Raw genomic sequence first — 25797 nt, 5'->3', positions numbered from 1 at the left:
CTTTCCTGGGCATTCTAGATTGCACATTGCCCTCTCCTAGCAATAGGCCTCTCCCAGCATGAACTAGGTGACCAGGAAAAGGAAGGGGAAGGGGATGCTGCAGTGTTTTTGTTATGGGGATCATTCTAAATGTCCGTGCAGATGTATGTAGCACTGTGAAAGTCTGTTTGTGGCTTCAGGAGCTACAGGCATATGTAAAATGCGTGGGGTATTCTGAAAATTCAGCTAGTAATTGCCCAGTTATTAGTGTGCCCTGTGATTTAAGGATGTTACATAGCTTTGTGATGACACTACCAGGTGTGTGCTGCAAAGAATACGAGCATCTGGTCAAGTTCTTTCAGTCCTGCCTCAAAAACTTGGCCTTGAAGGTCCTCAAGCTTCTGATCACACGTTTAGACTGCCCTCCTTAGGGCCACGACCTCCTTCCTTCCGGTTAGTTCCCATCTCGGAAGCTGATTGGCAGAAATTTGTTTTCCTTTGGAGATTCTTTTATTCTTTCCATGGTATCTTCCTTGGCATCCTGACCCTCCCCCAGCTGTAAAGGCCAAAGCCTGGTATAACAGTTACTTGTAACTTTTATCTTTCTCTATGCACCTTTTCCATTTCTGCAATGGTTTACCCTTGCCTAAGATTGGAATAGTATACTGTATTACCAATGTGGTTTCACTGGTGCCTCAGGTGGTCGCAGGGTAGGGTCCATTAATTCATACTTGCAGTGTATATGTATACCCATAAAACTTGTTTGCCTTAATTGGCTACTTGCATAGTGTTAACATACTATCTACAGTTAGTCACAACTCCTTATTGACCTGTTTGCAACAATCTAAAGTACCAATGAGAATGCTTGGCTTGGTCCTGTCACTGGATTATCTCATCTTTCTTCATGCCATGCACAGTCAACCTGTGGAACTCCTTGCCAGAGGATGTTGTAAATATCAGGACTTTAACAGCATTCAAAAAATAACTACATACATTGATGGAAATTAGGTCAGTCAATGGCTATTAGCCAGGATGGGTAGAAATGGTGTCTCAAGCTTCTGTCAGGGGCTGGAAATAGATGACAGAAGAGGGATCACTCGATGATTACCTGTTCTGTTCACTCCCTCTGGGGCATCTGGCATTGGCCACTGATCCAATACAGGATACTGGGCTAGATGGCCCTTTGGTCTGACCCAGTATGACTGTACTTATGTACTTAAACTTAGTCATGTCTCTTTAAAATAAAAAATGCTACATTTAGCTCTGTTATTTCAAACGCCAGATGACACTTTTATGAGTCAGAGACAGGATAGGAAGCATTAAATTAAACTTCTTGTGTTAAAATCTGTTGTTATAACCTTGGAGGTGCTTAATTGTATTTGCCCTATTTAATTTGAGTCGTGTTTTAAGTCTGTTTTTAGAAAAATGCATTTGCCCTCCGTTATACACATGAATGTTGATAATGCAGGTTTCATCTGATTAAGGATGTTCGGGAGGTTGCAAGCATAGTTTTTGTTCATTGACTTAAGACCCAATAATGTCTGAACTAGGGATGAAATAGTGTAGTCGATTAAAAGATTAACCAATAAGCAAAAGCTTATAGGTTAATGCTATAGACTATATGCATTTCCCTCCTCTCCTCCTTCCCACCAGTAATTTTTTTTGCAGGCTGGCCAGAAGCCCAGCTCAGGCCCGGGTCACAGCGAGTCCGGGGTCTATCCCCTCTGCAGCTCTACCTTTAAAGTGTATTAGAAGCTGGGTGGGCAGGCAGCCTGAATCAGTTCTGGCTCATTCCGGATCCAGTAGTTCAGACCCTGCCCTACACTGGGACTGCTGCTACCCTGCACTGCTGCCTCTTTATCAGAGGCAGCAGCACAGGGTGACAGGCAGTCAGTCCACAAGGGGAGCTATTGTTTAAACTTGCTTCCCTCACGGACCAGCTCCCGCCTGGCACCCTGCACTGCTGCCTCTGATATAGAGGCAGCAATGCAGAGTGACAAGACACTCCTTGGGAGTGAGGCCAAAGCGCCCTGGCTGCCGGCCCTCCTCTGGGGACTACAAAATAGTCAACTAACCGATAAGAATTCTGAGGTTACTCAACCAGTATTTAACATCGCTGGTCTGAACCCTCCACAGTCTCTCAGTACACATGGTGAACTCCGATTGCACTTGCGTTTAATGCTGTTGTAAACAATGTTCTCTCATGGTGAAATAGAAAGTCATGGGACTTTAACTCACACGTATGCTCCGTCTTCAACTGTATTAGTCAACAAAAGGCAGGTGTGCTCACTTTGCTCAACCCAAAGCAGTGTCAGGTGTGTTTGTTTTGTTAGAAATAAGTACTAAGTGTCTGGGGACACTTGGAAGTAGAAGGAGCAGGCTGTTCTTGTTTTGACATAGCTCTGTAAGTGCACGCAGCGTTTGGCACTCAGAAGAACACACAAGAGAACTGCAGTCCTGTCCTGAACAGCTTGTAGCCCCAACCAACAAACAATTCAATTCTTTTGGCTAATTTGTTGAGTAGTTGGAGGTGTCGTCGTATAACATGGGGGGAAGCAATCCAAAAGGAAAACGATAAATGATCATGTTGATTTGGTGCCAAGCACATGGTTAGTCTGTTACTCTCGTACATTGGTGTTGCATAGTGTGTTGAAGAAAAAAAGAAATTTTGACTCCACCGAGAGGGACACACCAGTGCAAAACAGGTCTAGCACAAATCACCAGGGTGCAGAGCATTTGTATTAGGGGTTTGTATCAGTATAGTTAACACATGGGTACCGATTTCCCTAACAGTATAATAATCATTTAGACGTGCCCTTAATTCCCTCTCCAGTCCCTTCCTTTCCTAACCTCAAAATGAAAATGCTCCTAGAGGCTCTTTTCTGCCCTCGACACTTGAAGATGTGCTGTAACTTGTAACACAAGTAACTCGCATTGGTATTCACCAATTTTAAGGTGCCTATGTAACTCCACTTCTGCACTGAGGAAAATAGACTCCCTTTGTGTGTTAGTGGTAGCAGCAGGTCTTCAGATTGTGATGGTTCAGAACTTTAAAGCAGCAAAGATTTGTGCTGTGCTCGCAGCAAGAATTAGGTAAGTGTGGCCATTGATTACCAGGCAGTAGTGCAGGAGAGGCACAGTGCTTGGTAGAGCATTTGTGATTCCTTCTATTGGACTGACAGATAAATTACAATACACTGTCTTTGAGACAAACACTTCATTCAGCTCATGTAACACAAGAAAGGATGAGGCATTCTCTACCTTTCCATCTTATCTTGATGACCTAAAGTACAGCATGCGTTTTCTGCTATACAATATGCAAGGCCGTCAAATCTCATTAGCCGTTAACATGGAAAACACATTATAGAGATCTCTTTCAAAGGGACATGTACAGCCTCTCTCCGAGTTATGAACGAGTTACGGACCAAACACTTGGCTGTAACTCGATCTGTTCGTAACTCAGACCCCATTGAGTTGCATGCGGCCGCGCTGTTCGTAAGCGTGGGTCGCGTTCGTAACTCGGGGACCGCCTTTACGACCGCTCCATGGGAGCTTTGGTCATAAGTGCGAACGGTCATAATTCGACCGTTTGCAACTCGGGGAGTGGCTGTATTGAATGCTACACATTAAGGAGTGAGACCGGAATAAAATACTGTACAGTTGTGTTTTGTGTAGTATCTTCCATACAAACTGCATTGTCAACAGGGATGTGAAATCCTGCTTACTCAGTTAACCAGATAAACATTAGGTTTAACTGGTTAACTAATTAAATGGGATCTCAGGAGGGGGACTGCTTTAGCCTGTCTGGAGCAGCCCCGAGCCTGTGGGGCTGCCAGCTCCCACAGTGGGCCCAATGAGACTGAAACAGTCCTTTGCCAGCAGCATGCCACTCTTGGGCACCAGTTAACCATTACCCAGTAAGCATCAGCTGGTAAAGGTATGTGAACCGGTAACCAGTTAATTGTCAACCCCACATTGGAGTAAGAGAAGTCTATAAACAGTATCAACCTGTTAGGATGAAGAAGCATTTGTTGTGTTGTCAGGAGGCAGAGAAGCTGGGAAGGTGTGATCAGCTCATGTCAATAGAAGGATATTTCGTTTTAAAAAGGAGTTGCCCTAGTATTCCGCTAGCTTGAACAGGAACTACCCATGAGCTGATGGTAAAACTAACTTTGCCTTTTATAATCTCTTTGCAGGAATTATTCTTTCTATGTGCTTGACAACCAGAATCTGCAACAGCTGTGGGACTGGAACCACCACAACCTGACGATCAAAGAGGGAAAAATGTACTTTGCATTTAATCCCAAACTGTGTGTGTCTGAGATTTACCGCATGGAGGACGTGTCCGGAACCAAAGGAAGACAGAGCAAAGGAGATATAAATCCAAGGAACAATGGGGAGAGAGCCTCTTGTAAGTTAAAAGACTAGAATGTGAATTAAATGGGAGTGAGGGTTTATATAAGTTTTAAAAATGAGGACAGCCAATCCTACTGAAGAACACAGAATATAAAAATTAGTGATTAAAAGACACATTATCTATTTGAAATAGGTGATTCCTAAACTGTGGTCCATGGAGTACTGGTGGCCTGCAAAACTGGCTGGTCACATATAGATAACTATTTCCAGTTGATAAATTACGTTAACGAAAAAAATGCATTGTTTTACTAATACTAGTTTTTAACAGTGATTGCTGTAGCTATGGGAATGCAATTTAAAATGTCCACATTACAAGAGAGTTTGAAAATGCCCAGTTCCATCTCTTTGCCATACCACAATATTTCGCTAAGTAATCTTTTTTTCCTTATTTGTGGTATAATCTTGTTTTAAATACCTTCAGCGTTGAAGCTTCCACCACTTCCTTTACAGGATGGCTCCATGACATCATAAATATTAGGGGAGTATCTGTTAAGTTTCCTAATACTGAAGAGACTGCAGAATGTTTTAATACTTCTGGCTAACCTCTGCTGGTGTGCACTGCCGCTTGTCCGTTGCTAGAAATAGTCATTGGAAACATATCACAGCAGATTTATTCTGTGTCCAACAGAGAATAATTCCAGAGAAATATTTCCAGTTCCACAATACTTAAGAGTTAAAACTTCTTCGTATTTGGGCTATGCGGAAGCACATTCGCAAAGATCTCATTTAAATCAACAGGAAAACTCCCATTGCTTTCATTGGTCTTTGCATCAGGCTTTTTGATTTACAGTTTTAAAGTCAATCTTGTCCTTGCATAGAATTGCATAGAAAAGAAGGCTTACAGACGTGGCTTTGCCCCAAAGCCCGTCAATTGATGACATGTTTTGTCTGTTAAATTGTTTGTGGTCTTCTTGGAAATGAGTAAATTCAAGATATTGTGTTTATAAGTAAAACCCCCTTCTGCTGGACGGTGTTTACAAAACTAGGACATGGACACAGCTGAACGTCTCTTAATGCATGATGCATAAATGCAGATGGTGGAGATCCTTGTTGTTCAAAGGAAGGAGTGTGCTTACATTCAATAGACTGAGTGCTGACAGTTCTGGAGGAGTTACAGATGCACAGCCAGGCTTTACTACCATGAGGCCAGTGCCAGCCACTGCCTGTTCCTTAAAACTATTACAGAAAAAGCTTTCTGATGCTCAAAAGGGAAAAAGGGAGAGAATTAACAAAAGCTAAATTGCCTTTGAAAAGATAGCAGCACCATTAGTGCCAGTGTACATGAGGGTGAAAACCTCTTTATTTTTCAGAGAGTTCTACTAAGATGTTAAAACTCACTCACAGTTGACATTTAGCACACAAGTTCTTAGTCCAAGAATTAACGTTTTAAAAACACTGTTTTGTTTCAGGATTGGATGGCTATTCATCTCTAAATTGCTGGCTCAAATCGAGCCCACTGCAGTATAGTGACTGGAAGCTGCTGCCATCAAATGGCTCAGATGCGTATAAAATGAGTTTAATCGTTCTCAGTCCAGTGCCTAACGAATAGGAATGCAAAACACACTATTGCAGTTGCCAAGGATCACATGGGCGATAGAAGCTGATCTCTTCTTTTATCCCAGAGAGTGTTCACTTGAAACTCGGCGGTTAAACGTACAAGCAGAATAGAAGGAAGCTTGCAGTGTTAACACGTAGTCCTGTAGATAAACAAGGCCTTCCATTTTCACAGAGAGACCCTGAGCACCTTTTACCAGAATTCTAAACACACACTTGAAAAATGTTTTCTTTTTAAGAAATTTAAGTGTTTCTATGCTGAACCCTCACTAAATGCTTTAGAATAAATATAGCATATGTCGCAACTAATAAGTTCCCACAGTGCAGTGGTCATAAGAACGATCAAGATCCCCTAAACTAGATAATACGGAGGCATGCAGTTTTAAGAAACACAACAAAACCCAATAACAAAAGTGGGAATTGAGCTAACTTTGGCATGATTTATGTCATTTGTTTATGCTGTAGGCGAAAGCCACATTCTGAATTTTGTCTCTAACACCACCCTGAAGAACCGGATTAAACTCACTTGGGATCGGTATCGCCCTCCAGATTACAGAGATCTTATTAGCTTCACTGTTTACTACAAAGAGGCGTGAGTATGCGTGTTCAGAGGCTAACCATGTCATTCAGGAAATAACAGGCACAGTGGGTAGGGTTTCTCTTGACCATTGTGTTTATTGGCTGAATAAAGAATAAAGTGAGTCAGCAAAGTCCCTTGGGCAATTTTTATTTTGTGCAGTGTACTCTGTTCTCGAGTGCTCCTTCTTTACACAGTTCTGTTTGGATTCTATGTAGGATACCAAAGTGCCTACTGACAAAGTGGTGCTTAGGGTCTGTTTTCTGGTCCACTTCCTTCCCGTTACCCTCCTTCCAAATTCAGGAAGATCCAAGTGCTACGAAATGCTTGCCTGTTTTCTGGGTGCTCTTTTCTGTTTGTTTGAAATCTCCAAATTATGCGTGTGCTTTTCTGCCAATTAGCTCTTTCTTCTCCCAGCCGTGATATGGGCTAAGCAGTAGCATGGACTGGAGAGGGTTTGGAGTTCTAATTTGGAGCATCAGTCTTGTAATTAATTGGGTTCTCTATTACTTAATTTTTTAAACTGGACAGGCTGCTGCAATGATTACTTATGGTGGATTGGGGTAGAAGATAAGGGAGAAACTTTTATCACTCCCACCACATTCACACATACCAACACCTTTGTATTGGAGAGGGGCCTGCTGAAATCCAAATGCACACGTGCTCTCTGTCCCTCTGTGCTCCAGTGCTTCAAAAATTTTTGGATGCAAATGGTGACCTGGGCTCATTTCTTTTTCTCCTTCAAATTTGAAGTGGGTTTTTTTCTGACCTGTGTTCTCATTCCATCTGCCCCTAAACAGCTTTTTTCTAAAGAGCAGCTGACTCCGGGATCCACGTGGCATTTCAAAGCGACAGCACAGCATGGAGCCCAGAATCAGTGGGTGACTCTGAGTCCCCTGCTGACGCTGGGCTCCATCAGATAGAGGAAGCAAAGGGGGGAAGACAAGGGAGGTACTTCAAAGCGGCAGCACCGCACAGAGTCCATACTGAGCTCTGTGCAGCGCTGCCCTTTTGAAATGCCGGGGCGGGGCCCAGGATCAGCTGTGCGGCACTGCCCCTTTGAAATGCCGCCACAGCATTTCAAAGCAGCAGCCCCACATGGAGCCCGGGGTCAGCTAGCAATGCCAGCTGATTCCATTGCTGCATTTCAAACCACGCAGAGCCGGGGTGTCAGCTCGTGAGTCCCCAGCTGATCCCGGGTTCTGGAGAAATGTCACAAGGAGCCTGGGATCAGCTGGGGAGTTTCCAGCTGACTCCGGACTCCACGTGGCATTTCAAAGCAGCAGCGCAGCACGGAGCTCTGAGTCCCCCACTAACCCCGGGCTCCATGCTGGCGCTTTTGCTTTGAAATATACATGTACATTTCAAAGCTGGCACCCTGCGTGCGGCTCGAAGTCCGCGGGACTTCCCGCTGGCCCTGGGCTGCATGCAGAAGTGCCTATCGGCTAGTGGAGTAGTTGATAGAAATCCCATTGACTACTTGACTAGTAAATTACTCGATATTTAACATCCTTAGAACTAATCCTACCTTTTTGTAGGCCTTTCCCTGCTCTGTTCTGTCTCTAATTGCAGACAAGATTTTCTCTCTGTTGTCCAGAGCTGTTCCACAGGCTCTATAGCAGTAAAAACTAGAGTGAGCAAGAAACACTTGCAGCAAGAACTCTATTCAATTAGCCAGCTGCATTGAGATTCTGCTTTGAAAAGAGAGAGCTGTGATGGAGGGAGCATGGTGAACCAGTTGATTGCTTCAACATCCTGGAGCTGAGTTGTGAGCAGAAGAAGCAGGAGTTTTCTTAATACAACAATATTGTCTAAACATGTTTATTTCCCCATCACAGTGAGTCTGAACATAGCATGCTTTCTGTATTGACATGTCCATGGTAAATACCATTCAATACCAGTAATACCTTTGGTATATAGATGTACCAAAGATGCAATTTAAAATTAATCAGATGTATAAATTACAGGTCCATATGGTTGTTTGCCAAATGCCAAGTATTAAAGCAACCAGTAGGCTTCTGAGCTGCTAGTCAAAGTGTAGCAAAATCTGGGTTCTTGTGGCTAATGTTCAACCACTGTCGGCAATTATTCTGAATCATCTCTGTTTAATTTGTGTCCATATAACCTGTGAACATAAAGTCAGAAACATATCACTATTTGCTTTTGAAAGTAAGATAGGGCAACAGAGAGTCAGTGTCCTTAGAACAAGTCCTGTTTACATGTTCAGTGACGAAATAATCTACAGTTATGTAACTAAACACATTTATACCGAGTAGAGGGTTTTCTTCTGCACGACATGTGAATGTGATAGATTCTTGGGGTAGTGGTGATACACTATAAGTCAAAGACAAACTAGCAATATATTATTCTTTTATGGTTCATTATATTGCTATGAAAAATAAGGATTTTTTATTATTCCAGGGATTATTTGTTTGGCATAGGCTAACCATTGTATAATGTTAGGTACCCTTATTGAGCTCTATAAATAATAAATTAATAGTCCAGCAGATTTCCTCTTGGCAGTGCGTGGCCTATCACTGCCAGTCTGTTTCTCTCGGCTGACAACAGTTACACATTATCTCTCCTTTGGCAGGAAGTGGCTGAATTAAAGATGTTTGTTCACACTGATAAATTATCCAACAGCTTTCCTTTTGTGGGAAGGGAAAATAAGCCACGAATACCTATTTCCTCGGATTCCTGGTAGCTCAGTAACTGCAGAGGCCAAATTCTCCAGCTAAATCTGAACTCCTACTTTCAGAGCAGTTGGAAATAAAAGATAAATTTAGGCTCTGGGATTCTCTTTTATTCTTCTATAAAAAAGCAAATAAAAACTTTTTTTATTAGTTTTATTGGATACAGGCTGATGTAAGATTCCCCCGTGAAAGTTTTGAATATTTTTAATAGGAAGTAAAAGTACAGTCTGTGCCATTTTCTTTTAATATTTCAGACCATTCAAGAATGTGACAGAGTATGATGGGCAAGATGCTTGTGGTTCTAATAGCTGGAACATGGTAGATGTCGATCTGCCCCCAAACAAAGAGAACAACCCTGGGATTTTACTGCAGGGACTGAAACCTTGGACTCAATATGCGATTTATGTCAAGGCTGTTACACTCACAATGATGGAGAATCACCACATCCATGGAGCAAAGAGTGAGATAGTCTACATACGCACCAAAGCTGCAGGTAAACCCACGTGATACATGTGATAGAGATGCAGCCGTGTTAGTCTGGTCTAGCTGAAACAAAAGACAGGACTATGCAGCTCTTTAAAGACTAACAAGATGGTTTATTAGATGATGAGCTTTCGTGGGCCAGACCCACTTCCTCAGACGTGATACGTGGCACTGCAAAGGTTTTAAGGTTGGCTTTTACCCATTCAAATGGGTCTTTAAAGTATGTCCTGTAATTTATTAGCTCTGGACTGTGGGGGGGAGGGGAAGAGAATACTTAAGTACATTAGAAAACATGAACTTTAAATTTGCTTGATATTCAGGAAATCCATTAGAGGGGACAGTGTATTTTAAGCACATTGCAGTCTCAGTTAGGGTCACTTATAATATTCCTCCCAGAAAATATTGCTGTGAGGGCAGACAAGCGTCGGTTTGTTAGCTGTATAGAGAGACATACAAGGAGTGTGCTTTTCATAGTTGTATACTTGCCTTTAATTCGGGGATGGTCAAGATTCGACCCAGCTAGCCTTTGGAGCCAGCCTGCCCCTGTGGCAAGAAACAGTACTGCTCAAAGTGACTGGCTGCTCCTTGTGGCACTCTGTGCTGGGGGGAGGAGACTTTGCCACCAGCAAAATCTCTCAGCTCTTATTGTCTGGAAACTTGGGATGGGGGCAGTGCAATACAATTTCTCAGCTTCCATTGGCTGCAGTGCAGATTGCCATGTGGAACAGCCAGCCGCTTTGAGTGGTCTGGGGCTGCTGACAGGCAGAGAAACCTGCCTGAGAGTGTTGCTGATGAGAGCTGCTTAGGTAAGTGCTTCCTGGCCAGAGCCTCTGTCTGGCACCCTACCCCTCCGGCACCCCAACTCCCTCTCAGACCGTGCACCCCCTCCTATACCCTTTCCCCAGGCCAGACTCTCCTACACTCATACCCCTTCCTCGACCCTGCACCTCAATCCCCTGTCCCACATTACAGCCCCCTTCTTGACCCCAAACTCCCTCTCAGACCCCACACCGTCTCCTGCACCCCAATGCCCTACTCCAAGCTTCTTTCTGCACCCAACCTCCACCCCAGACCCCTCACCTTCTCCATAGAAAAGTGCAACCCTTGACCATTTGAAAAATCTTGGAATGTGCCCCCCCCCCCCAAATAAAAATTATTGCCTGCCCCTGCTTTAAATCCTACTGCTGACCAATACAACACACCATTCAGCTCTGTCTTTTGACTATAGAATGTTTCCAGAATGAATGGGGCATTTAAATAGGCTGACATGAAAGATGTTTGGCTTTTAGAAAGCACTGAACATCAGGTCATCTTCTTCACCTTGGGAAAGCAAATGATAGTCTTAGCTGGTTTCTTCTTTGTTGTATCTTTACTGATGAAATCCAAGTGTGTGGAAACCTACATGCATTTTAAAAACCTGTTAGAGGACAAAAGAGACTTTAAATCCTATATCTTGTAAAGCCATTGGGATTTTATTTTAAAGCTGTTTTTTCTAGTCCATGTACTATTGTTTGCATTGGGGCAAGGGTTGGAAACCCTTCAGCTGTAGAGAGGTTCAAGATGCTTAGGTGCACTTGTACTACCAATAAGGAGCCTCTTTGCACCTCTTTGTCCCTTGACACTTGTGAGGGTGTGAGAGAGAGAGAAATCTGAGAGTGGTTTGTTTTTCTGTCTTAATGTAGGGATGTTAATTAACATTAAAAGTGATAACTTGTAAAATGCTAGGTTTAACGGGTTAACCCTGAAGCAGCCCCTCTCCTGTGGCATGATGAGTCACAGTTGGGGAGGGCGGGGAGCTACTCCAGCCCCAACCCTGCCATGGCTGCACCTGAGAACTGCTCTGGAAGAGAGCTGGTTTGCAGGGGCGGGGGAGCTGCTCTAGTCCCAGCAGCCAGAATTGCCCTGGCAGGGCTTGCTACGACTGCAGGCAGGATCTAGCTGGCCAGGCCAGTTAACTGGTTACCCTTATAAGCAGGCTGATAATCCACTTGCTTACTGGGTAACTGATGTAACCTCTTCAATCCCTACCTTAAATTGAACAAGTTTCTGCTAATGCTGAGGGAGTCAACTTAACTTTTTTTTGTTTGCTCGAACTCATGAGAAAACCCACTCTCTGTATTCTGTGTGTGGGGAGAAGGGGAGGTTCGATTTATTGCACACACAGGCTAGCTGAGAGCAGCCACCGTTGTTCATGTTGCATAATAGCAAAAATACAAGATGTGCCTATTTTCAGGAAGTGAATCGAACAAGGGGAGAATTAAATCAAATAATTCAAAAAAAATGCCCAGTGGGATTTGCCTAAGACTACAAAAAAGTAGGGATATTAGATACTGGGTTATTGAATAGCCATGTAAGCATGTGAAATCTTAGCAGTTACAGGACTTTTCAATAGTCCCCGGGAGTGGGGCCAGCAGCCAGTGCACTCTTTGCTCCATTCGCGGGGTGGCAGGTGGGAGCCAGTTGAAACACCAGATCCCTGCACAGACCGGCTACCTGCCACTCCGCACTGCTGCCTCTGATACACAGCCAGCAGCATGGGGGGTAGCAACAGACCTGTCCGTGGAGGGTCTGAGCTCCCTCCAGATAGAGGCTGGTCTGCGGCATCAGCCCCTTTCCATGAGGAGCTTGGACCCCCAAGGACAGGAGCTGCTGCTGAGGACCAGCCTCTGTCCATGGGGAGTTTGGACCCCTGCAGACAGAGGCTGCTCCTTGGGATGCTGGATGCTGCTTCATGGCAGCCTTTCCTTTTCGCTCCCCACCTCTGCGAGGCGGGGGTGGGGGAGAGAAGAGAGCAGGCAGGCAGCACTGCCGAGCTGGTACTGGAAGGAAGTAGTTTTTAAGCTGGCTCTCCCTGGTACCGGCTGCTGCCCTCCTCCGCCGTCCCTCCTCCCCCCCGCTTCGCTGCCTTTGTAGGAGGCATTATCGGGGAGGGGGGGGCCGTGGCAAATGGGTCTGCAGAACCAGCCTGCAAGGGAAGCTTGCTTGAAAGCCGGCTTCCTGTGTGTATCAGCTCCAAACTGCCTCCCTCATCCTCCATGCTGCTGCACCTCTATCCAAGGCATCAGTGTGGGAGGGGTGGGAGGGAGGGAGGCAGGCAGATCTGGTGCTTGTGGGGAGCTTGCTTAAAACCAGCTCCTCATGGGATCTGTCTCCCACTCCCTACCCCACCCCCTCTTCGCTGCACCAAGGCGGGGAAGTGTGTGTAGTGGACAAGATTAATCAATAAGCCTACACTTATTGATTAATCATGCAGTTGACTACATGTTGACATCCCGAATATAAATGCTGTAAAATATCCAATATAGTTAGAAGTGGGAAGTCCAATTAGACCTTGACTCTCATCAGATCTCTCAGGAAATGTCATTATATGTTTTGGGGTATTATTTCATACAAAATTTCATTAGTCGGATCTGTTGCAGGGTTTGTTGCCATGATTTGTTTACTCTACTTCCCTAGATTTCTCTTTCAACATAATGCCATTCATAATTTTCCATATGAAATCTCATAAACAATCGCTTTTATTTAAAAAGCAGCAACTATGGTGCAGTGCTGATACCTAAATGGAACCTCCCAGGGATTACATGGAATAAGGAAATCAGAATGCATGAACTTGTCTACCAGGGCGTGATTACAGACTTCAGGCCAAGTTCTGTGATCATTATTCAAGCAATATCATCTGTGGAAAGTAGTGGGCTCTTCTTTGGGTTAAGGATTGCAAAACTTGGACCTTCAACATTAAGGAAAGTTGTTCAGTACATCTGATCACTCTTGTTGGGGGGAGACATTTCTCCATTTGTTAGGGATGTCATCCGTCAACTGGTAAGCATCACCCTTACCGAGTGATGCCTACACGTTACTGATTCTCTATCGGCGTGGCTGGGCTGGTCCGCCCCTTGCCTCATACGGGCAGTGGGAGATTCCAGGGCCAGCCACAACACAGGCGGACGGTGCTGCAGCTGGATTGGAGGAGGTTGCAGGGTGCCATTTAATCTGTTAACCAATTAAAGGTGGCGTTTAATCAGTGACCTGATTAAACTGGATTTCACATCTCTCCTGTTAGCCAAGGGGAGCCATTAGCGTTCTTCATTCCCTTGGGGCGGGACCATCTGTTTTTGAGTGATGTAAAAAGCAGTTAATTGAGACTTTGTTTCTCAGCTTTTTATATTTCAGTGTGAGTTGTGTGTAAAATTACCTCTTTTCTCTCTCCTCACTGTTGGTTTCCCTCCTTCCCTAGTGCCATCTATTCCACTGGATGTTATTTCAGCATCGAATGCCTCTTCTCAGCTAATTGTGAAATGGAATCCACCCTCTCTTCCCAATGGCAACTTGTCCTACTACATTGTACGGTGGCAGCAGCAGCCGCAGGACAGTTATCTTTACCGACATAACTACTGCTCCCAAGGTAAGGGAGCTGGAAGCAGTAACGTGTTAAAATGCCTAAGATTCATACCTGTCAGTCCTCGTTATCCACATGAGGAGAACATGTAGTCACTGCTACCTCTTCTCTGAAGTTTCTGTGAATATAGGGGGAAGGGTGAGCTTGGATTGTTAATCCACCCACTGGTGGCAAGGGGAAAAACCTCTTATCTTTCCATTTAAAGATAAAGTCCCAATTCGGAGATATGCTGATGGGACCATTGATACAGAAGAAGCTACTGAACCCACCAAACCAGAAGGGAGTGGGGGAGAGAAAGGAGCTTGCTGTGCTTGCCCCAAGACAGAGGCAGAGAAGCAAGCTGAAAAGGAGGAGGCCGAGTACCGGAAAGTCTTTGAGAACTTCCTCCATAACTCCATCTTTGTGCCCAGGTATGAACTAGAACCTCTTGACTGCAGCAACCCTGGGAAACAGGGTTTGCCAGGTGAAAGATTTGCTGGGCCAGGGAGGGAGTGATGGTGTTGGGGGTGGGGTGCTTGCCTGGTGTTCCGTGTCCCCCTACCCATAACAGGCACCACCTCTGGCCACTGTGGGAGTAGTAGGGAAAAGCCTCTGGTAGAGCATATCACTGGGCTGCTGTTCCCCCAGCTGTGGGGGAGCACATGGAGCTGTTTACTCCTTCTCCTGGCAGGGTCTGGACCACAGGTATCCCTGAATTAGGGACTCCTGGAGTATGGAGATTGCAGTGTAGAAGTTGGATCTCGGCTGTCTTTACAGATGGGGGCTAGTGGTGATATAATTTCCTGGGGCTCTCGGAAATTACCCTTGAAAGCATTTTTGAATGGAACCTTAGTCGCATAAACACCGCCTCACCTAAGGAAAGGGGTGGGTCAGGTTTTCTACTTCAGAGGTTCTCCTCTTCAAGGGTAATCCTTACCTATATGGTTTAAGGACCTTTTTTTTGTAATACTCCTTAGTGGAGTCAAAGGCTATGTAAGAGTTCCTTGCCTGCAACCTGTAGCAGAAACCTGGCTTCAAATAGATTTTGCTTATAAATGGTCTTTTAAATGCATAGGTAACTCAACTCAAAGCTGCATTTGGTTTGGACATTAAAGGAATACTGAGTTTGAAATGGTTGTCCTTTCTAATTCATGTCTCTGCACTAATTAATGAGAGTGTTTTGGTTTCCTGGGCTTTGACTGTAACCAAGAATTAAATGTACAAACTCATGATAAAGGCTGCTGCTTACATGTTAAGTGGAAACATATCCATTAAGCTCCATTTTACATGGCATCATGCAATAGGTATTACTGAGTTCATCAGTGGTAGTGATGATTGAGTTTCTAATTTACCTCTTTTATAAGCTGTTTTTACTTAAGATAATTGGATCACAAGAGCCAGAGTACTGTGTGACTATAAGCAGTCAGCTTTAGATGGTGCATGTAGTCTTACTGTCTCGCTTAGTTGGTGTGCAGTTGGCATTAAAAGGGGCTTCGGGGCGCGCTAAGGTGTGGTCTTCATGACAGAATAACATTGAGTCATAAAGAAAATGGTTTAACAATTATGTACAAACTTAACTTGTGAAGAGCTTATTTAAGACTCTATTTGACTGTGTAAAGCTGTGAAACTGAGAGCTGTTAGTGGTGGGTCAGGACCCAAATCACCGATCAGCATCACAAATTCATTGTTTATACATACAATCTCAGAGTATGATGTCTGACCAAATATTCTACGTTTGTTCAGTAACAGAGTAAAAACATCCTGATGAGTTAATAACTCTAGATTGTTTAATAATTAAATCACGCAAGGTTTTAATATCCCGTGCTGCAAAGAGACTCGTTAAGGAGCCACTTGCAGCCCCTAAGGCTTTGTCTCCGCTGCCGCGGCAGCACTGTAGCACGGCAGAGGCGCTTAGGAGAGCTTTTCTAAGGCACTAGGGAAGTAACTAACAGTGTTGGAAGCCTGTTTACACCTGCACTTCACAGTGCTATAATTTGCTGTGCTGGGGAGTGTATGTCTCTTCACACCCCTGGGTGAGAAAGTTACACCACAATAAAGTATGGACAAGCCTTCTGTGTGAGAGTCACCATGTAAGGTTGTCAGGGTAGGCCCCATGTTTATCTGGGGGTTTGTACAGCAGCTACTGCAGTGGATCACTGACCTTGACAGACCTCTGCGCACTGCCACAGTACAAATAATATTGCTTCTTGGAGGAAATGTCTAGTCATTTTCCTGAGCTGTTGTTGATTTACTCCAATTTGCCTGCACTACTGATAAGTTAACAGACCAGATCATGAACTCATCAGTGGTTGTGTTAATCCTGAGCAGCACTTTATAATGTAAACAAATTCAGACTTTGGACCACTCACTGTACTAAAGATTGGGAAGCCCCACGCATGCTATAAATTGCTTGACATGACATCAGTTTTGTGGAGGAAAAGTATTTTTCTATTTAATCAAAGATTTCAGGCATTTGAAACATGACATTCATTTTGTCTGATGGTAAATGTTCTTGGACTGGTTTAAAAAAAGAGAAACAAGCAAACCCTTAAACAGGTAGGAGCAAATTGCTCGCAATCTTTTACATGCTGTCGATTTTCACTGTTTTAAAAATTAAATAGGAGCAATTTATAAAGAATGTCTCGAATGTTTTACCTTTCTCCCTCTCCTCCCACCCCTACTCAGGTTGCTTTCATAATGGTATATTTTTCTTTTCAGTGATTTAACAGCAGGATCAGATAAGATACAAGACTTGTAAATAGCTGAGTTTAAGTGACTTTTAAGAAGTCTGAATGTCAGGGAAATGTGAGATTATGACCTAGTGAGATTTCTCCATAGGACAAATCTGAGCAACTTCTTACTTGCAGATGTCTGTCTTTTCTTTCCCTGAGGGGAAAGTTAATTCATGTGTCAACATAGGCCTCATTAGAAGTATATTATGTTTCCAGCTTTCTACCTGGGTCTTGTCTATCTTTGGGATGTTATGAAAGAAGCACAGCATGTAAATAAAAGGATCTGACCATGAGGCTTTCAGTCTGCTTAAAAAACATTACATATGTGCTGTTACATCATCCTGCCCTGTCCTGTTTGTGATTTCCAAAGGGCCCAGTATACAGCAGTGCAGTAGGAAAGGTAGGGATGGGACAAGATCATTTTTATTGGGGTTAGATCTGCATTTACAGCACTGCAAGAACAATTATTCCGCAGCTTTTCTTTTGTTCTCTAGTGGTAACCAAGTAATATTCAACATCTGAGAAGCTGTATCTTTAAAATTAGCATGCAGTCAAGAGTTCCTGGTCTACACTTAAGAATTAAAATTAATGTAGCTACAGTGCTCAGGACTGTGAAAAATTGTGCAACCTTTGCCCTATAAGTAAATCTGTTTATTACCGGGGTAAACACTACTATGTTGACAGAAGAATTCTTCCAATCATCTAGCTGACTAATGCTTCTGCACCTATGCTATGACACTACGTATGGCAGTTGGAGCAGAGCTGTACTACTGTGATGACTGTAATGTGGACCCCAGAGAGAATTTATTAGAGTTTTCACTGACGTAGCCATTTCTTTTAAAGATCTCCCCCTTTTTTTTTAGTGATTTTATTTTCTCATTGTTATCCCCTCCTTCCTGTGTCAGAGAACATGTGGACTTATATGTCTCTTCCCTAGGAACTTCCTTTATTTTTGGCTGTTTAGTTTCTTGGGAACAATTTTTCTCCTCTTTTAGGTGTTCCAGCAAAGTAGGTAGCTGCTGCAGAGTGCCATTGATGTAAAATCCCTCAGTATTTTAGTTATGTTTGCCTTGTGGTTAATATGTGGGTCTCTGTCTTTCCCTAACGTGATCATATTTTTTTGCCCATTTATTCTGTGGTAGGGTTCTGTCTTTTTCCAAGTAAATGAAGGATCCTGCTTTTAATTTTTCAAAGACTATTAAAGAACAAATCTTAACACATCATGTACAGATGTGACAAGGAATCCTGCGGCACCTTATAGACTAACATATGTATTGGAGCATAAGCTTTTGTGGGAAAAGACCCACTTCGTCAGATGCATGTAGTGGAAATTTGCCCACGAAAGCTTATGCTCCAATACATCTGTTAGTCTATAAGGTGACACAGGACTCGTTGCTTTTGCAGATCCAGACTAACACAGCTACCACTCTGATACCTGTAAAGATGGTGGCAAGGTCACACCTTCTATTTGGTTGCCAGGATGTGCTCTAGCTAGACTTTGTGATTGATTTTATTTTCGGTCTCACTCCTTTTTGTCAGAAAACTGCTCAAATGTTCTCTAATGCCAGAGTGTGCATTCTTATTCTTTTATGCTGGATGAAAGGTTTGTTCTCTGCAGTAAAGGAGATAAATGATGACTCAACCAAAGCACAGCAAACTCTAGAGCCTTCTTCAGTGTTACTTGTCGCCAAAGACAAATTGTGTTTGCTTGTTCAGTGCGAAATTCCTGCTGTAGAATTACTAAGAATTTGTCTCTGCGGACACTTCATTCACAGCAAGCTGGGGTCAAAATCTACCATGGGCCTGCCTGCCATGCGTTCTGCCACCACATGGTGCCCGTAGTCTACTCGCACTAAGAGTTTTCTGGTGTGCGATGATCTGCCTAGCTCGGAACTGGGAGTATGTCAGGGGAGACTAGGGAACTTCTAGGCTAGGTCTACACTCGCGGATTCTCATGCGAGAAATAGGCATAACGGCATTGCGCAAGAGGGTTTTTCTTGTGCAAGAAGAGGCAGTGTAGACAGGTCCTTCTGGTGCAAGAGCATCTTCTGCAAAAATGGCTGCTCATTAGGTATGCAAATGAGACTCGGCAATATTTCATGCATAGCCTCATTTGCATATTTCTCAGGCAAGAAGCTGCGAGTATAGACATAGCCCTAGACTGCAGCAGAGGTGTCCACACAGCAATGTAGCACATGGCAGGTGGGGGCAAAGTAGGTTTGTACCCCATCTTGCCTATGTTCTTTCTTATAGACAAGTCCCGAGCTGAAATGATCAGCATGAAGGGTGTTGCTTGATAGCACCGGTAGTCCTTCCATGGTCTTCACATTCATCAGTCACTACCTGTGCTGCGGTTTGGCTGCCTTGTGAGTGTTGCATACATGCCACCTGAGATTCATTAGGATTTGGGAGACTCTAAGGCAGGAATGGGCAGCCAGGAATGGTGGGTGGGCTCCATGAATGTCCCTCCTTCACCATGGCCCACTGGGGTTGCACCTGCAGCCTCGTAGCCCCCCTCTCTCCCATGCTCATGCACCAGACCCCCATAATTCCTATTCTTTCCCTCCCCAGCACTTTCAGAGCATGCAGATCACCTGATTCATGCTCCAACCCTATTCCTCTTCCCCTCCCTACCAGAGCTGGAATGCCGTGAACAGCTGATATGTGGCATTCCAACTCTGGGAGGGTGGGGGTGCAGTGGGGATGGAGTGTGAATCAGATGATTTGCATGCTCGGAAAGTGTTGGGAGAGAGGGGGGAGGAATAGGAAGGGTGGGGCCCCGGTGTGCAAGAGGCACATGGAGAAGGGAGACGGCCAGAGGGTCTTTGGGCTGCAGGTTGCCCACCCCTGATCTAAGGCCATGTCTGCACTAGTTAGTACTTGGCTGCAAAACTTTTTGTTGCTCAAGGGTGTGAAAAGAATGTTTGCTGAACGACATAATTATTGCCAACATATGTGCCAGCTGAGCTGGTTTTGTTAATGGGAGAGTTCTCTCCCATTAGCTTAATGCAGCTACAGGAGTGCTCTTACAGGGGCGCAGCTGTGCCGCTGTAAGTAAACTTGGCTTTAGTGAACTCTTCAAAAATTTCATCCAGTCTCTGCCAATAGGTTTCAAAACCAAACGTGCCCGCAGTTGTTTGGCACGCAGCTTCGATGAACTCGTATGGCTGAGTGTTCTAAGACTGTTTATTTCATAGTAAGCTACTTCTCTCATCTAATATGTTTCCTAGTTGACAGGGCACTTTCTCCATTCATGATGCCTACTCCTTGATTGGGAATGTGTTGAAATCCTTACCTCGCTATAGTAGTTTGATAGACCCAGCACTGGCCTGGTCATAGGAAATCAATGTGTAAGTAATATAATGTGAGATGGGGTCCAATGAAGGAAGTATTTCTAGTGTAGGTTCTTCCTTGATTTCTCTCCCTGCCGCCTCACTCTTAGGGTGTTCTGTCAATTTACAGCTAAATCAAGAACACTATATTGATTACGGTTGGAGATTGTGGAAACTGTTATTCTTCCTATGTGGTCTGCATTCCTGTGTAGAACAAAGACTCACATCCCACACTGACACCTCATCATAATGATGATGTGTGGCATTTATATTCTTGCTATTATGTACACCTTGTCTCCATGTTAGCAACTACACTGGTTTAAAAAAAAAAAAAAAGACTTGTCAGCACGGTCAATTCTAAAACATGAAACAACAGAAGCTGCAGGACTGTTGCTGTAGATTAGTTGTTTTTTTTAAACCGAATACATTGATTACTGTTGATGTACAGAGATATAGAAAATAATATAGGGAGCTTGTAACGTAGATTATTGTTGCTTGGTAACACAGGTAGATACAGAAAATAGTAAAGGGAGCCTTTAACTTTGTCTGTAAAGTTGTAGCTGCACCTGTGCAAATAGAACATTTGTTTTATTTGTTCTATTTCCATAGTTCCATCAGTGCACCTATATCTTTACTGACAAAGTTAAAAGCTCCCTTTCTTGAGGCATGTGCCTAATATTTCCTATGTCTTATTTCCTCTTAACAAGCCTGTACACGAGGGGAGGCGAAGGGTGCGAATATACTCCCACCCTGTCCATGGTCCTTCAAGTAAGCCGGCCTGGGGAAGGCTGGGGCAGTGCATTGTCCCAGCCTCCCTACCGGATGCTCCAGCCGGCCAGGGAAAGGCTGGGGCTGATTTCTCTCCTCCTCCTGCCCCCCAGGAGCGAGGGCAGGGCGGAGCTGCGGGGTTGGGGCAGCCACCAGCCCCTCCCACAGCTCATACCTCCCCCCCTCTGAAATTCCTGTGTATGCATCTGTCTGATGTGCTAATGGGATGCTCAAGCTCCTTTGCCCAACACTTCCCTTATTGAGGAAGCTGTTAACACACACCTTTCACAAGCCAAACTGTCCAGTGACTGACTGCTAGTAAAACACAGAACAATGAAAGAAAGTCAACCCAGTAGTGTACACTGATTGACTTTAGCCCTCATTCTGTATTGAGATACTCGCTGGGGTGGTGATTTGCAAAGTTTTATAGTGACCTCTTTTCAGTACACACATGCACTAGACCTCAGTTTTTCCCAAACTTTTTGGCGTCACACCCCCTTTTTGATAAACACCTCACCTCCCTCTCCCCCTCCCCCCCCCATAGCAGGAAAGCTTGTTGGGGGGGGGGAGGAGAAAGGAACTGATGGGGGCCGAAAAACAAAAATAGCAAAACTGGGGGGGGGGGGAAGGGGTTAGGTCACCTCTCGCGCCCCCCCCAAATGTCTTCACGCCCCCAGTTTGAGAACCCATGCACTAGATGGTGCTGATTTTTCTCAAATCATAAGGTGGGTCAATTACAGAAGCCTCATTACAGATAGGTTTGAAAAATGAAGGGAAAATGGCATCCATCAGGGCACAGCTGTTACGTTCCACAGCTTTTAGTTTACATCTCTGGTTTGCTTCCTCAACACAGTAAATTAAGCAGCTTTTAATTACTATAATTGCATCATCACCAGAAAATTAAACACCACCTTGGAGCACTACAATTCATATCCAGCAGGCTTTCTGATGCAGGAGGTGAGCTTTTAAGCCTCTGCCATCTGATTGTATTTTGAGCCTCTAAAGCAGGCTTCAGCATTACCATCATTAAATATGGATCCAGTTTGTTCATTTAACAACCTTGGGCCCCTTTTTGCCATTTAAGACTTCAGTGGGGCTTGCTCAGTAGAAGTTGTAGATGATTATGCTGGGCAGAACTTGGGCCTCAGATAAGTTGGGTCTGTTTCCGAAGCAGTCAGAAATGGGATGTGTTGGTTCTGACTGTTTCCAAAGCAGTCAGAAGGTTCTGATAAACCATCTAATGATTTCCTTATCCTTTTATTTGTATATTCTGTCTCGTTTAAGCTGATTAGATTCGTATTTTCTGATTTACTGTTTTTCCTTGCCTTTCCTGACAGACCCTTGGTAAGTTTAAAATACAGTATTAGCATCATCTGTTTCTGTATATTGCTCTCTTGTTCTCTGCAGACCGGACCGGAAGCGCAGGGATGTGTTCCGGATCATGAATAGCACTCACGCCAGTCGGAACAGGAACACAACAGTGCCAGATCACTTTGCCAACGTGTCAGATGTGGAGGAGAGTGAGATGGAATACCCATTCTATGAGAGCAAAGTGGAAGGGCGGGAGAGGACGCTTATCTCCCATCTCCAGCCTTTTACTCTTTACCGTATCGATATTCACAGCTGCAACCATGAAGCAGAGACACTTGGCTGCAGTGCCTCCAACTTTGTCTTTGCGAGAACAATGCCCGCAGGTACGATCACCAGAGTTTCAAGCTTTGTTTCATTTTCTGAGCAGTTACATGTATCTTAGGCACTCGGCAGGAGACAAAGGTTTTAAAACCAAATATTAAAAATAGGGGTTTTCAAAGATTTTTTTTCTAAGAATAAGTATATTTTTCTAAATGAGACTTACGTAAAATTTTGTCACACTCAGTCAACACCTCCTACCCATAAACTCCAGAGTCCAGCCAGCCTTTCAGCTTATAACACTGTTCACTGCAGCAGAGGAAGGCAAACAATCCCCATTGTCTGCCCAGACAACTCTGCAAATCCCTGGACAGGAACAAGGAGGGTGTGGAAACGGTTTTCTGAATCCTTCAGTCACACTGATTCAGGAGGCTTAAGGATGCCTTTCCTGATATGCTTCAGTCCAGGGATATTTGTTTGCCATTTCTAATCAATTCACTTTGGCCTGTTTGCAATTGTTTGAGTTTTCCTTGTAAATGTTTGCCCTGAAAACAAAATGTTTCCTCTGCCACGAATGCTAGTGTACTCCTCCAGTCTGAGAATAGAAGCAATAGCGTGTCCCTCTTCCTGACCTATTACAGACAGCTAGCCTACTCCAAATACGGAATATTGGGTTCTCTCTCAATCGTTTGCAGTCACGGTAGTAAGACTCGAGCTCATACGAATTGCTCATCTATTAAGAAGGGCAGACCGGATTTCAGCAGAAACCCATATGCCGTCTTAAATCCAGCAGACATCTGGTTTCTTTTTTATGCAAAATGGTAGTGGTTTTGCTTTGTTTCTGGAAGTAAATGCTAACGTAATCCAGAGCCAGCCATTGTCTTGTACAATACAGAGGTATTGTTTATTTCAAGTAGGGAAATCCATGACATCAGCGAAAAGGAAACAAACATTTCCAAATTTTTAGCCCGTGATTCTCAGAATCGAGGGCCATTGTGATTACATGGGCTTTTGAACCTAGTACAAATATTGCCTGGCTGGACCGTAATTCATAGTTCCTACGCAGCCTGCTGAATAATTTCCAAAAACCAAAAGTGCTAAGGATAATGCCAAGAGCACTGATGTCTTGCCTAATAAGCTGGGACTGGATGCAGTCCAGATACTGTCCCTACACTGGCACTCCAGACTCTGTGACAGTGCATCCAGTTTTGACCTCCATGCACATCCCAACCTGTGTGTGTCTTTCTGACAAGCCTCTCTGTGCATCCTGTGACGTGGACATTATTCTTCAAGTAGATCTGCAGAAATGCAACTCCTGCTGCTGCTACTTTGGACCTTCTACAGCCATTAGATCAGAATGACTTTCACTCACTATCCTGGGGAGCATGCTGGAGATCTGGAGAAAGAACCACTCACTAATATACTAAGTATTTCAGCCCGTACTTTGTATTAGGTCACTTACTGTGTCCTGAAGTTTTTAGGCCCATGCACTGTATCATCTGTAACAGTATTTTTCAGGCAATATACTAATCTCTCCAACAAGTCTTCGAGTGTTGACTTCTTGCTCTCTGGGGTTCTGAACAATATTTATTGTGCTGTTCTAGCTTCTATGGAGGCATTTTGTTTTTTAATAAGTTCACTGAATTTGACGCAGCCATTGTCTCAATAATTCAGGTGGCAGTGCTGTTTGCACACCATTAACTTGTGTCATTATTTTGTAGAAGGAGCAGATAACATTCCAGGAACCGTAACATGGGAAGGCAAAGAAGATAATGCTGTCTATCTGAAGTGGTCAGAACCTGTAAACCCTAATGGATTGATACTGATGTATGAAATCAAATATGGTCAGCATGGAGAGGTGAGGATTTCATCAAAGGCACATTTGTTTGGCAAGGGAAGGGGGAACTAATATCACAGATAGGAAGGACAAACTATCTGTGATTTGGCCAGCCCCCACGAAGTGTGGTGGGTCAGAATGTCAGTGCTTGGATGGAAGTCCCATTGAGATAACTCTGTTGTGGATACAGTAGTGTTGGTTTTGTTTTTTCAGTGAGTATTTATTGAATGGCTTAATGTGGTGTAAAGGTCTCAGACACACATAGCTGAGGTGGTTATTGAAGCCAATATGCTGCTTTTCACAAGACTCGGAGCATTACTCTCCAGTGTCTCAAATGAATTTATCTCCTAAATTATTAAGCATTGGTGTGCATTGTTAAAAAATTCCTTTTTTTCAGTCTGGATCAGCAAACATTTTCTAGCTGGGAGGGTAATTTTTGTCTGTATGATTTGTAGCGTGCTTTGGGATCCATGTGCCATGGGGATGCTTTAGTAATAAGATCATTCACTTAAAAGAAATTAAAAAGGTCCTTAAGATTTCACACTTACAATACTTTGCAAATTTGTGAGGGCAGTCACTGTGTAGCAACAAGTTTTCCCTTTAATAGTGCATTTAGCAGCAACATTCATCCAAGGATCTGTAGCTATTAAGACTTGCAGCATACCTATTGGACCAGTTTATAAGCATTATGCTCGACTTACAAGTGAGTGAAGATTTAAGTGACTTGTCCAGCATGCTGTGATGTTACTTGAAATAAAAACAAGGAATCCTGATGCTCAGCCTCTATTTCTAACCAATATATTACAACCCTTCCCTTGTTTTACTTACTTTTACCATTGTTGGATTCCAAATGTGTTTAAAGTGCACAAAAAAAAGAGAACTGTTCTGATTTTAGTCGGAAAAAAAACCAAGCTTAAATTATGAATGCAATGAAAAGTCCAGCGAAATCTGTGACCTTATTGAGTTCCTGATAATTACAAGTATAAAAATATTTACGTGTAGTACAAGCTGTTCTTTTTCTTTCAGGAGAAACGGGAATGTGTTTCTAGACAGGAATACAGGAAGTTTGGAGGAGCCAAACTAACTCATCTAAATCCTGGAAACTATTCTGCCAGAGTTCAAGCCACCTCTCTAGCTGGAAATGGATCATGGACTGAACCAGTGTCTTTCTATGTACAGCCCAAACGTAAGAGGCATTTTATAGGTTGGGTCAAACTATGTCTGGTTTTTTGTTTACTTCTTCAATTATCTCAATTATTGAATTGTCTTCAATTGAATTATCTTCAATTATTCCAGTTGTTTGCATGCCTAATTGGGACTTTGCACATCCTTCCTAAGTTCTCTGTACATTTCCCCAGGTGTGCATGTTTCTTTGGGAGCTGTTGTGCATTCTCTTAATAGGAAACATTCTATGAATGAAAA

General features: G+C 43.7%; 1 protein-coding gene across 1 annotated transcript in view; it reads left to right on the top strand.

Moving 5' to 3' along the window:
- IGF1R (insulin like growth factor 1 receptor) overlaps nt 1-25797 on the top strand; it is a 294320-nt gene that overhangs the window by 229526 nt on the left and 38997 nt on the right. Inside the window, exons 6-13 of the mRNA XM_006129225.3 lie at nt 4176-4390; nt 6415-6541; nt 9474-9712; nt 13937-14104; nt 14304-14508; nt 22317-22603; nt 24260-24396; nt 25402-25561. Of these exons, the coding sequence (XP_006129287.1) occupies nt 4176-4390; nt 6415-6541; nt 9474-9712; nt 13937-14104; nt 14304-14508; nt 22317-22603; nt 24260-24396; nt 25402-25561 (1538 nt within the window). The remainder of the gene's footprint in view (nt 1-4175; nt 4391-6414; nt 6542-9473; nt 9713-13936; nt 14105-14303; nt 14509-22316; nt 22604-24259; nt 24397-25401; nt 25562-25797) is intronic.

The sequence above is a fragment of the Pelodiscus sinensis genome, chromosome 14, assembly GCF_052426305.1.
Source record: "Pelodiscus sinensis isolate ZL-2025 chromosome 14, ASM5242630v1, whole genome shotgun sequence".
Taxonomy (NCBI): Eukaryota; Metazoa; Chordata; order Testudines; family Trionychidae; genus Pelodiscus; species Pelodiscus sinensis.
Note: the sequence above shows the minus strand (reverse complement) of the source record. Positions and strands in the feature narration are given on the sequence as shown.